The sequence below is a fragment of the Melanotaenia boesemani genome, chromosome 12, assembly GCF_017639745.1.
Source record: "Melanotaenia boesemani isolate fMelBoe1 chromosome 12, fMelBoe1.pri, whole genome shotgun sequence".
Taxonomy (NCBI): Eukaryota; Metazoa; Chordata; class Actinopteri; order Atheriniformes; family Melanotaeniidae; genus Melanotaenia; species Melanotaenia boesemani.
The window spans coordinates 289,148-301,649 of record NC_055693.1 but is presented as its reverse complement, the minus strand read 5'-3'; the positions used below and the strand labels follow the sequence as shown (position 1 = coordinate 301,649).

Here is a 12,502-nt window from a genome sequence, read left to right as displayed (position 1 = left end):
CCTCAGGGTCCGCGAGGGCTCATAATTTAAAAGGTCAGATAAATGAGAAGGTCCAAGACCATGAAGACATTTATAAACCAGTAAAAGAAGCTTAAAATCATCCTGAAACGCACAGGGAGCCGATGCAGTGATTTTAGACCTGGTGGTCCTTGTCAGGACTCTGCTGCTGAGTTGTGGAGTAGCTGCAGGTTAGAGACCAGAGAGTAGGCGTTACAGTCATCTGTTCTACTAGAAGTAAAAGCATCAGCACCTCACTGCTGGCAGAGAGAGGAATGGACGACTGTTTTTAAGATGATAAAATCCAGTTTTTGTTATATTTCTGTGTGAATAAAATCCAGCTCAGAGTAGAAAAGAAACCAGGTTTCTCCCACACCGGGAAGGGTTAAAATGTTGGAATTCTGATGTAAAGCTGCGTATCATCAGCATAGCTGTGGAATCAATGCCGTGTCTCCTGATGACATCCCCAAGAGGCAACATGATTAAAGAGGAGTGGGCCTAGAGCTGGTCCTTGGGGAACCCCGTATTTTATTTCATGGATTCCTGAGGAGCAGGTATCCATACTTACATAAAACTGTAGGTCTGTGAGATAGGAGGAACACCATTTAAGAACAGTACCTGAGAGGCCCACCAGACTTCTGACTGTCTAGTAAAATCTGGAGATCGACTGCATCAAAGGCAGCGCTAAGATCCAGTAGAACCAGTGCAAAGTTTCTAAGAGTCGGAGTTAAATCTGAGGTCATTAACTATCTTTATCTCAGTACTGGGGTTTCTCCTAAAACCAGACTGATATTTTTCCAAGATATTGTTTTTATCCAAAAACTCATTTAACTGAATAAAAACAACCTTTTCTATGATTTTACTTAAAAATGGTAGGTTGGATACAGGTCGGTAGTTAATAAAAACAGTGGGATCTAAATTCCTCTTCTTCAGAAGGGGCCTCACCACCGCTGTTTTACAGACAGATGGGAAGACGCCCGTCTGGAGAGAGTAATTTACAATATCTAAAAGTTCCTACTTAAGGAAACCATAAAATGTTTAAAAGTGATGTGGGAATGGGGTCTATAAGGCAGGTTGTTGGTGTGGTTGGGAGAAAACTGGACCAGCATCTTTGTATCAACCAGGACAAACTCTCCAGTGTTTCCTCGGGTAAAAACAAAGCTTCAGGTCTGTTAAGATCAACATTAAGTCTGTCTGGGGGGGCCCCAATACCTCAAAATTGGTCAACAGGGCCTCCTCTATGTAACCGAGGCCCCGACGGGGTCCGGGGGCGGGGCCATTGTATCTAAAAGTGCTCCGATCTGACTGCAGTTCGCAGGGGACCATCTGTGGGCCTCAGAGAGGGGCCGCTAGCGACGACAGCTCGATCCGAACAACTTTTCCCCAAAAGTGGTCCGGGGCCCTGTTTGACGTTTGATCCTTGTTCAGGACCTTGTTCAGTGAAGGATTTCCTGGAGTGGCAGACCACCGTGGACCAAGATGGCGGATGTTTAGGCAAGGAGCTGGAAGAAGGCCGTGGCGAGGTAGCAGGATCCCAAGGCACGGTGTCCTGGAGAACTGCTTTCATTGATGCTATGTAGATCGACTCTGGTGCACCACGTCCATCAGGGAATTCAGCTGCTTATTCCTGGACCTCAGTTTCTTGGAAAACTTCCAGATGTCTTCTTTAAGGTTGGTGATCTGTTTGTTAGTTCTAGGCTTTCAACCAAAATGCAGAAGCAGTCATTTCAAGCCTTCTCTGGTTTTTAGACCAAAACATTTCTTTATTAAAACCAAAGCATTTAAAACCAGGGTAAAAATAGTGTGGATGTACAGTTCAGCTTTGAAGAAAGGCTTATAACAGGTAAACCAATAAAAACCAGTAAAACTGGTCAAAATTTTGGCAGAGCGTCTGGTATAGCATCTGTCGCACTTGAATTATTGATCAGTGCGAAAAAAAAAAAAAAACATCTCTGTATTACAGTTTACAGTCACAATTAAAATAACAAGGGTTTTTAAGAAAAGCCTAAAAACTAGTAAAAAGCTAGTAAGAACCAGTAAAAAACCATAAGAACTGTTAAACTCAGTGTTTCACCAGCATAAAGGAACACCAGTTTGAATTATTCTCTTACTATTCTCTGACAGACTCTGATAGAGTGAACCTTAGCAGAGGAAAGGAACAGGAGAGGAAGAGCTAGAAAAAAAAGAGAAATCCGGGCCTCGAGATAGGACAGGCATCTAAAATGATCTCATCCCAAGCATATCATCTTTATAATCATCTTTATATAGCTCAGACTCACCTGAGAAACATTAAGTTCTTAGCACCATCACCTGGTGGAGACTCACCGTTCCTTCGCTCAAAGCAGCGATGACGTTCCCGAGAGCTGACAGAGACTTGTTTATGTTCTTGGCTTCATCCAAAACAGAACCTTCTGCTCCGGTTTTACTCACCTGGCCAATGGAAAAAACATCACTGACTCACAGGTATGAAGGTACAGGTATGAGACAGATGAGAAACAGGTGAGGGACAAGTAAGAGAACGGTGAAAGACAGGTAAGAAACAAGAGATAGACAAGCAATACACAGGTAAGAGAAAGGTCATATACGGGAGATGGACAAGCAAGAGGCAGTTCTGAAACAGGAAAGACACCTGCGATACAATTGAGGGCCAAAAAAGATAGAGGTGAGTAACGTGTAGGAGAAACAACAGAAAGGTAAAACACAGATGAGGGACAGGTGAGAGGCAAGTAAATGACAGGTGAATGATAGGTGGGAGACAGTAAAGGGACAAGAAAGAAACAAATGAGGAACAGGTGGAGTCAAGTACAGGATGGGTGAGGGACAGGTGAGAGACAGGTGAGGGAAAGTTAAGGGACAGGTGATAGATGGTGTGGGACAGTAGTGAGAGACAAGTGAGCAAGAGTAGAGGGACATGTGAGAGACAGGTGAGGGACAGAAGAAAGACAGGTGAGAGCTGATTATGTTTCCTGTTAAAGTCCAAGGACATCAGATCTCTGTGGTAAAAACTTGTGACTTCTCAATCAGTGATGAATCTCTAGTTTATTGTGAAGTCAAACAGCTGTGATGAAGACGCAAAGACAAGAAGAAGCGAGAAAGATGAAGGACACCTTCTCGCTGCCAGCAAGGTCCACCAGGTAAAGTTTCCCCGACAGTTTCATCTCCGTTTCCACATTTTCCTGCTTGATATTGATGAGAAAAATACTATGACTGCGAGAACTGTGCTCGTTCATGTCTGGAACCAGAGAGACAGGCAGGACAGGAGAGACAAGAAAGACAAGAGGCAGGTCATACTGGTGTGACATAGTAATACACCACAATGCAGAGTGCCCCGTAGGAGTTATTTATATCATTACAGTCATTTACATGTACATATATATATATATATATATATATACACACACGTGGACAAAATTGATATTGAGCATCTTTGGAAGGAGCTGAAACATGCCGTCTGGAAAAGGCTCCCTTCAAACCTGAGACAACTGGAGCAGTTTGCTTATGAGGAGTGGATCAAAATACCTGCTGAGAGGTGCAGAAGTCTCACTGACAGTTACAGGAATGGTTGGATTGCAGTGGTTGCCTCAAAAGGTTGTTCAACTAAATATTAAGTTAAGGGTACCATCATTTTTGTCCAGGCCTGTTTCATGAGTTTATTTTTTTAATAATTCTGTTGAAGCATGGTTGAAAAGCAACGTCAGACTTTCATCAGTTAAATTTAATAGAATTTTTATTTATTATTACTTTAGTCAGATTCAAGTTATTTCTGTGAACATTGTGAGTTTTTCTTTCATTAACCAAAGGGTACCAACAACTTTGTCCGTGTGTGTGTGTATATATGTATATATAAGGGTTGAAAAAATCAATTCATCAATTTATAATCGGTTCAAATGAAATAAACCCAATATCTATTCATAAAACTGGAGATTTATTTTTTTATACATCTTCATTTCCGGTAATGTGACCATACTCTCACGTGACTTACCGAGGTTCAGCGAGATCTTAGCATATACAAACGCACTACTGATTTCCTGTGTCGCCTCCGTCTAAAATGAGCTTCTCATACCGAGACAACGTCAAGTTTAGATGTTTTCATTCACTAGTGTGGATTACATTCACCCGTAAAGTCTTTTGCAGCATATTACCGCTCACGTTAGCAGCTAACGCTAAGATCGTAGCACTCATATTAGCTGCTAACGCTAGTGGTCACTATCAAGTTCAACAGGAAGTGATGTCACCACACACGTAGTTTATAATAAATCATATATGCTCATTTAAAGTCACATTTAATCTACAGCAGGTTTACACTTCGTCCTTTTATCAAACAGTAAGTCTGATGCTGTTTATCTGGTTTCCATGACGACATGTTATAGCTGCTCTCTGTGCCCATGGCAGTCAGCACACACAAACACACACACACACACACACACACACACCCACACACACACACACACACACACACACACCCACACACACACACACAAGTTTCCATCAGAGGACAGAGTGCACGGAAAACACGTCAACCAGCTGGAAATCAGACAGAAAGATGAGTTTTTCTCTAGATTCTCTCAGCAGGTGGAGATGGTAGCATCTTGCTCCAGTGAGGAGCAGATGGAGGATTTCTCCTTCTTTCTGATAGTGTCATGGTCGTCCCGGCAACGCACACAGCTGATCAAGCTGAATCTACCATCATTGCAGGAATTTCTAAGTCGTATTACCAGTTTAAATGGATCCAATATTCTTTGTAAGTTGTGTTAACATCAACACAATATCTGAAGTTAAAGAATATTTAGAGTGGCTCAAACCAGTTTAATCAGGATATTTAAAAAGTTTAACAACTTTTTCTGTCCTCTAGGTTTTTTTTCTTTCCCAATAACATCATTTCTGGCTCTGAATCTGGGAAACACTGTATTGTCATGGTACGTCAGAAATTAAGAATGTAGATGTGTCAGAATAGATCGTTACATATTTTGATTGTCAAGTAAATGTACTCAGTGTTTTATATATTTAAAAAAAATATCTGAAAACGTTTTTGCTATTCAACAAAAATATGTGGTGTTACATAATTAGCTGTAAATGAATCGATATTGAATCAATTCGGGAAATTAGTGATGATACCCAGCCCTATGTTGAAATAAAATTGCATTTGTATTCAACAGCAACAGCTTTAGGGTGTATTCTTAATATCATATTTTTAATAATGCACCTGGTTAGTGTCCCAGTAGCAGTCTACTGCTGCAGGTAGAGACATCTCTGGCGCCCTCTGGTGGCAGCTCTGGAACTGTTCAGTAATTCTGCCCCACAGCATGTTTGTGAAAGCAATTGCTTCAACAGTCTAGGAGGGGGGTTGGTCCTTATAGCCATCTTTAACTACAAATACTTCATTAAATTGTGGCTGAATATCAAAATAATACTAGTATTAATATGTTGCATATACACAAAGTAATTAATTCAGGTTTTAGCTAAAAAAAAAACTTTTGTGGTAACACTGACCCAAATCGATATTGGATCAGAACAGAAAAGAAGGCCTACGGCTATATAAAGAAAATGTAGTAAATTTTGGTTTACAAACACGACATCAGGGGTCTCCAAGCTGCAACTCTCTCTGGACCCTCCACAATGCCTCTAAATACGTGGCTAAAATATTTTTTTAAATCTATCTTTCTTGTCATTAGGTTGGAAATCAGGGACTTTTTTTTTTATTTTACATCATTTTCCACAAATGTCTACATCCCATAGAAGAAAGTCTGTTTATTCTTATGTTTTTCTTTATTTTAAAACCTAAAAATGGAAATAAAAATGTGGTTCTTCAAAAATAACAAATATCCTTTGGTGGCTCTGCATTAAACGAATCTTCGTTAAGATGATCTCATCAGTAAAAACAAGCATCAGTCAGGGGTTGAAGTTCAGGAAACTAAAGTTGAAATTAATTCAAGCACTAGGGCTGTCAAAAAATAAGGCGTTAATGGCGGTAACTAATTTATGTCATTAACTGCGTTACTCCTCCCTGAGCCACCACCTTATCGTGGTGGAGAAGTTTGTCCGTCCTGACGATCCTAGCGGCTATGTTGTCCGGGGCTTTATGCCCCTGGTAGGGTCACCCATGGCAAACAGGTGTCTAGGGGAGGGAGCAGACGAAGTGCGGCTCAAGTCACCGCAATGATGATGAAAAAGCAAAGACCAAGGTTTCCCTTGCCCGGACGTGAATCACCGGGGTCCCCCTCTGGAGCCAGGCCTGGAGGTGGGGCACGGAGGCGAGCACCTGCAGGAGGGGCCATAAGGGTGCAGTGTGAGCTGCAGAGACGGGAACCCTGGCGGTCTGATCCTCGGCTGCAAAATCTAGCTCTAGGTACGTGGAATGTCACCTCTCTGGCGGGGAAGGAGCCTGAGCTGGTGCGTGAGGTTGAATGGTTCCGGCTAGATATAGTTGGACTCACCTAAAACAAGGCTTGGGTTCTGGAACCACTGTCCTTGAGAGGGGCTGGACCCTCTTCGATTCTGGAGTTGCTCCTGGTGAGAGGCGCCGAGCAGGTGTGGGCATGCTCATTGCCCCCCGACTTGGCGCCTGTACGTTGGGGTTTACCCCGGTGAAGGGTAGCCTCCCTCCTCATGTGGGGAATGACAGCGAGACCTGGAGGGGCGTGATTGGGAGGAATGGCCCCCCTGATCTAAATCCCAATGGTGTTTTGTTGTTGGACTTCTGTGCTCGTCATGGACTGTCCATAACGAACACCTTGTTCAGACATAAGAGTGTCCACATGTGCAATTGGCACCAGGACACTCTAGGCTGCAGTTCGATGATCGACTTTGTAGTCGTATCGTCTGACTTATGGCAGCATGTTCTGGACACTCGGGTGAAGAGAAGGGCACGCAACAGCTTCCGGTTGAGTGAACGCTGGCGTGTCTGCCGCAGCTGCTCTTTGGTAAAATTTTAAATTTTATTTTTCGACAGATTCCTACCGGGGCCCGCTTCTCTCCTCACAAGAAGCGATGTTCATTCTACAGACCATTCGCTGGTTTGCTGTTGGCTGGCTCCTCGTGTTTCTTGTCCACCTGCAAGCAGGTGAACTCCTCCAGTATTCTGCTGCTGAACTTTTAAAACTTCGGCGCCACACCTGCACTCCACAGCCACCACCTGGTCTTGACATCCACCCGGACATCACCTTTCAGCCCCGTCGGAGATACATTCACCGCGGATCGGGCGGTAAGCTCCAGTACCATGACTCTTACTCCATAAAATCAACTTGGTCCACTACTCGCAGTCATCCCGATACTGCAGGCCGCGGTGTTAATCACAGTGTCCTGGCCAGCCTGCCGAGGTCTGATAACCCTGTGGCCTGACTCATTACTTTCAATGTCAACCTCCTTCTGTCCAGAATCATTCTCCCCTGGACCATCTCATTCCGTAGAGTTAAGAACATCAACATTGAGACTTTTTCTTCTGATATTATCAGTTTTCCCAGTCCACCCGCCAACTGATGACCTGGTTTCCCACTATAACAACAATCTCTATACTCTTCTGAATACTCATGCTCCACTGAAAACCAGATCTGTCTCCTCCACCCGCTCTGCACCCTGGTTCACTCCTGCCCTCCGTCGGCTCAAATCCCAAAGACGACAACTGGAATGACTCTATAACAAAACTGGACTCACTATACACAAAGAAATGTACAATAAACATATAATGCTATACACGGACAGTCTTTCCTTAGCAAAATCTGCTTACTACTCTGGTGTCATTCAGTCCAATCAACACAACTCCAGAACTCTCTTCTCTCTCCTCAGCAATATTACAAATATTTTATTCTCCCCTCCGTCCAAGCCATCTCTGAATCTATCCTCAACTCCAAACCCTCTACCTGTCAGCTCGATCCAATCCCTACAGCTCTTGTTAAAACCTGCCTCTCCCCACTTGCTCCCCTCATCACCAACATTATTCACTCCTCCCTAATCTCTGGAACCATCCCTCTTGCACTTAAAGCCGCTACAGTTACACCTATCTTGAAAAAATCTGGCTTGGACCCCACAAATTTCAATAACCTTCGTCCAATTTCCAATTTACCCTTCATTTCCACAATCCTCGAAAAGTCTGTTGCTTCTCAACTTCATAACCATCTTATCACCAACAATATTTATGAGCAGTTTCAATCCGGTTTCCGTCCCCTTCACAGTACTGAAACAGCACTCCTCAAAATCTCCAACGACCTTCTCATAGCTTCAGATTCAGGTTTACTATCCATTCTCATCCTTCTTGACCTCACCGCAGCATTCGGCACCATCTCTCACAGCAATCTCCTTGACAGACTATCATCCATCGGCATCACTCACACCCCCCTCGCCTGGTTCACTTCTTACCTTTCTGGCTGCACACAATTCATTCGACTAAAATCCCATGAACCAAACTCTTTCCCTGTCTCTGCTGGTGTGCCCCAGGGCTCAGTCCTGGGGCCCCTCCTTTTCATTATCTACATTCTTCCACTTGGTTACATCTTTCGCAGACACAATATTAATTTTCATGGCTACGAGGACGACACCCAGCTCTACCTCTCTACCAAACCATCCTCTTCACTTCCACCAACCTCCCTCACCACCTGTCTACAAGAAATTCATTCTTGGTTTTCATCCAACTTCCTCAAACTCAACAGTTCTAAAACAGAAGTCCTCCTGGTAGCACGCCCCCCCACTCTCTCCAAATCTAACAGTTATCCAATTTCCATAAACAACTCACCTGTCCTTCCCTCCCTCAGGTAAAGAGTCTGGGTGTCGTCCTCGACAGCACTCTTTCTTTTCACTCCCACATTAACAGTTTCACCCGGTCTGCATATTTTCATTTGAGAAACATTTCTCGTCTCCGTCCCTCTCTCACCCCCTACACCACTGCCATCCTCGTACACAGTCTTGTTACCTCCAGGATTGACTACTGCAACTCACTTTTCTTTGGTCTCCCCAATAAATCCCTCCAGAAACTGCAGCTCCTCCAAAACTCTGCAGCACGCATCATTACACGGACCCCTACCACTCACCACATCACCCCCATCTTACAACAACTTCACTGGCTCCCCGTAAAACAAAGAATTAACTTTAAAATTCTCCTCATTACATTCAAAGCACTCCACGCTCTGGCCCCTCCATATATATCTGATCTCCTGCATATTGCCACTCCGGTCCGTTCACTTCGCTCCTCCTCTTCTCTCCAGCTTCTTGTCCCCCCGTCTTGTCACTATGGGGAGCCGAGCATTCAGCCGCTCTGCTCCCCATCTCTGGAACTCTCTTCCCCCTGACATTCGTACCATAGACTCTCTTCTTCTCTTCAAATCACAACTCAAAACACATTTGTTCATGCCATCTAGTCATTCTCCATCTTTCTGTTGTCCTCCATTCCGTTTAGTTTTGTACTTATTGTTTTAATGTTTGTTTTGTACATAGTGATTTTTAAACTATTTTAATGTTCCTTTGTACAGTGTCCTTGGGTGTTTTGAAAGGCGCTTGTAAATAAAATGTATTATTATTATTATTATTATTATTATTATTATTAACTGATCACCACCTGGTGGTGAGTTGGCCCAGATGGTGGGGGAGGATGCTGGTCAGGCCTGGCAGACCCATGAGGGTCTGCTGGGAACATCTGGTGGAGTCCCCTGTCAGAAAGAGTTTCGACTCCCATCTCCAGCAGAGCTTCAACCATGTCACGGGTGAGGTGGGGGACATTGAGTCCGAATGGGCTGTGTTCTGTGCCTCTATTGTCGAGGCGGCCAGCAGCAGCTGTGGCTGTAAGGTCGTGGCCTGGGAACGCCTCAGGATCCCTCCGGATGAACTGGTGAATGTGGCCGGGGAGAGGGAAGTCTGGGTTTCTCTGCTTAGGCAGCTGCCCCCGTGACCTGACTCCAGATAAGCGGCAGAAAATAGATGGATGAACTGTTTAATATTTTTAACACAATCAACACATGCGCAGCTGGACGAGCCCCACACATCTCTGTTTGTTCTCTGTTATGACGGTGGGACGTGGAGAGGTAGATGAGATCAACAGGTGGCTCTGTGGATGGACTTGAGAATAAACTCAGAATTAATGGAGCAACATGGATGTTGTCTCCGTGGAAAATAAGGGTTTTTGAAGACACAATCTTTCCCACACCTCCACTTTTCCTGTATTTTTTTTAACTCATCCTGCTTTCTGTACCAACATGGCTGCTCTAGAGGATCTCTGGTCTCTCTGTTTGTGCAGCAGCTGCTTCCTCCTCCTCTCATGTTGCTCCGTGAATCATGGCGGCTGTCTGTGATCAGCTGATCGGCTTTTCTCTCTTGCTGCGTGTGTTTATGGATCAGCTGAGAAGGAGGAAACTAGCGGTTCATGTTCACACCGTCACATATTTACCCCAAAGTGTTGTTGTTGGCAGGACCTTCTCTAACACAGTAGCTGCTGGTGATAGGCAGGGTTTATACTTCAGCTATGCAGGGGCGGGTCTAGAAAAGTTCTAATGGGGGGCCAGGAGCCCTGACCAGGAAAAGGGGGGCACAGATGAGACCTTTATTTAGGTCTAGATTTTATGAAATATTGAACTAAACTAAAATGATCGTCTGATGTAAAAAAGAAAATCTAGTAAAACAAGCAGCCAGTGATGTATTTTACCAGCAGGTGTTACTTTGGATGATGCTGCTGTAGGACTTTTATCACTGCTGCACAAACACTCACACTTCAATGATAAAAGAAAAAAGCTGTTTTTATCCAGATCATTAATTTTATCAGAGTTTCTTCATCAATGTTGGTTGTTTAACTTCAGTCGTCACATCTGCTGCTTTTAGGACAGAAATTGTCACCATGGAGACGCTTGGTGAGATGATGATGTATGAATTCTGAATTATGATCAAGAACACGGTAGAGATTATGTAGAACAACATATAGAAGTACATTACAAGCTGCATTCACTGACCCTTGGACATCTGATGTTTACCTAAGAGAAGGTCAGTTAACTGTAAATATTTGTAGCATCGGCTTGTTCTGGTGATACGATGCAGTAAAACGGGCAGATTTCAGGCTAGAATGGTGATTAATCATGATTCATTTGGAAGCTGTGATTAATCCACAAGGTACATTAAATTGGTAGATGCAGGGGCCCCCAGATGGCCAAGTTCGCCACTGACTATAACAAATAAATGCTGGAAATATCTGACTTTGCATGTAATGAGTTTATATCAGTTTCCCCTTTTTAAGTTGAATTACTGAAATAAAGTTTACTCAATGTTCTGTTTCCCTTGTATACTGGTGTTTCCTCCAGGATTTTTGGCTTTTGGGTTGGTGCAACAGTGTTCGGTGTTTTCAGGACTTACTGGTGACGGCAACATGTCTGTTTGCTTTTCCCTCGTCAATGACGTCCATCACCTCCTCAGGGCTGGACACAAAACGCTCCGTACAACCCTGAAAGTAAACAAGCAGCAGTAAAACACTCCTCCTGCTGACCAGGTTCAACACAACCTCCACCAAACACAGATGAATGTTTCTGTACCACCTTCACAAAGGGAACCCTGTTTTTGTCCTCATGAACAGCCAGGTTGGTCTTTGACACTGAAACACAAGAACATTGATCAGCAGATGAATCAGAGATGAAACTTTTACTTAGAAACATGAAACACGAGAAACGTCTTACCGTCCAACAAGTCCCGGATTTTATCCAGATAGATCTCAAAATATGAAACCTGCAGTCAGAAAGATTCACAGAGATGTGACAGTGTCCTGGTGTCCTACAGTAAATGAAGTATTCTGTCTTCTACAGACATTCTAACAGAAAATTGGACCAACACTCAGATCAATGTGTAAAAGAACTAAATCAATTTGTGAACTTCCACATTCACAGATAATCAATAAATACCAAATATTTTCTCTACGTTAACATATTTTTCATTGTCGCCTTCATCTGAGTTTTTGTCTGAAAACATTTAGAAAGCTGCAGAAATACAGTTATGGAAACAGCAGGTGAACAGGGAACATATGGAGAACAGGTGGGTCAGTGAACGCATCATTGGATTCGAATATTTGCAGCTCAGCAGAGTCCCTGATGGACTGATCCATGTCAAGATGATGTCACAAACACCAAGGTTATCCTATTCTTGATGAGGCTTATTTAGGTTGCCTTGTGTCTGAAATGTCCAAAAATAAATTAAGTACATCTTGACAGCTAGAAGGGCTATATGTATAATCGTGGTCTGTACAGAAAGCTGACATATGTGGGATTACTACAGATGTGTTAGAAAAGATATGTGTTACTGTGTCAGAGTAATTCACCTGAAACACAGCAGAAAATTTACATGGTTATTTCCACCTAAAAGAAAACCATGCTACTTTGAGTGGAAACCAGAGGATAGCAGCCCAATTAATCTAGAAATTAGTAAAATAATCCTATGAACGAGTAAAGTATTCCTAGGAATGAGAACAGTAATCCTAGAAATGGCTAAAGCGGGGTACACATAAAGGTTACTGTTTCCCTTCCCAACCAGGACAGCAAACGCCCGATTA

The 12,502-nt window shown here is 43.4% G+C and overlaps 1 protein-coding gene across 1 annotated transcript in view; it reads right to left on the bottom strand.

Annotated features, from left to right (window-relative positions):
- The window catches only part of LOC121650714 (kinesin heavy chain-like), a 95,097-nt gene that overhangs the window by 61,296 nt on the left and 21,299 nt on the right, over nucleotides 1-12,502 (bottom strand). Inside the window, exons 5-9 of the mRNA XM_042002398.1 lie at nucleotides 11,637-11,685; nucleotides 11,499-11,554; nucleotides 11,320-11,407; nucleotides 3,105-3,229; nucleotides 2,323-2,427 (exon numbers count right to left, since the gene is read on the bottom strand). Coding sequence (XP_041858332.1) covers nucleotides 2,323-2,427; nucleotides 3,105-3,229; nucleotides 11,320-11,407; nucleotides 11,499-11,554; nucleotides 11,637-11,685 — 423 coding nt within the window. The remainder of the gene's footprint in view (nucleotides 1-2,322; nucleotides 2,428-3,104; nucleotides 3,230-11,319; nucleotides 11,408-11,498; nucleotides 11,555-11,636; nucleotides 11,686-12,502) is intronic.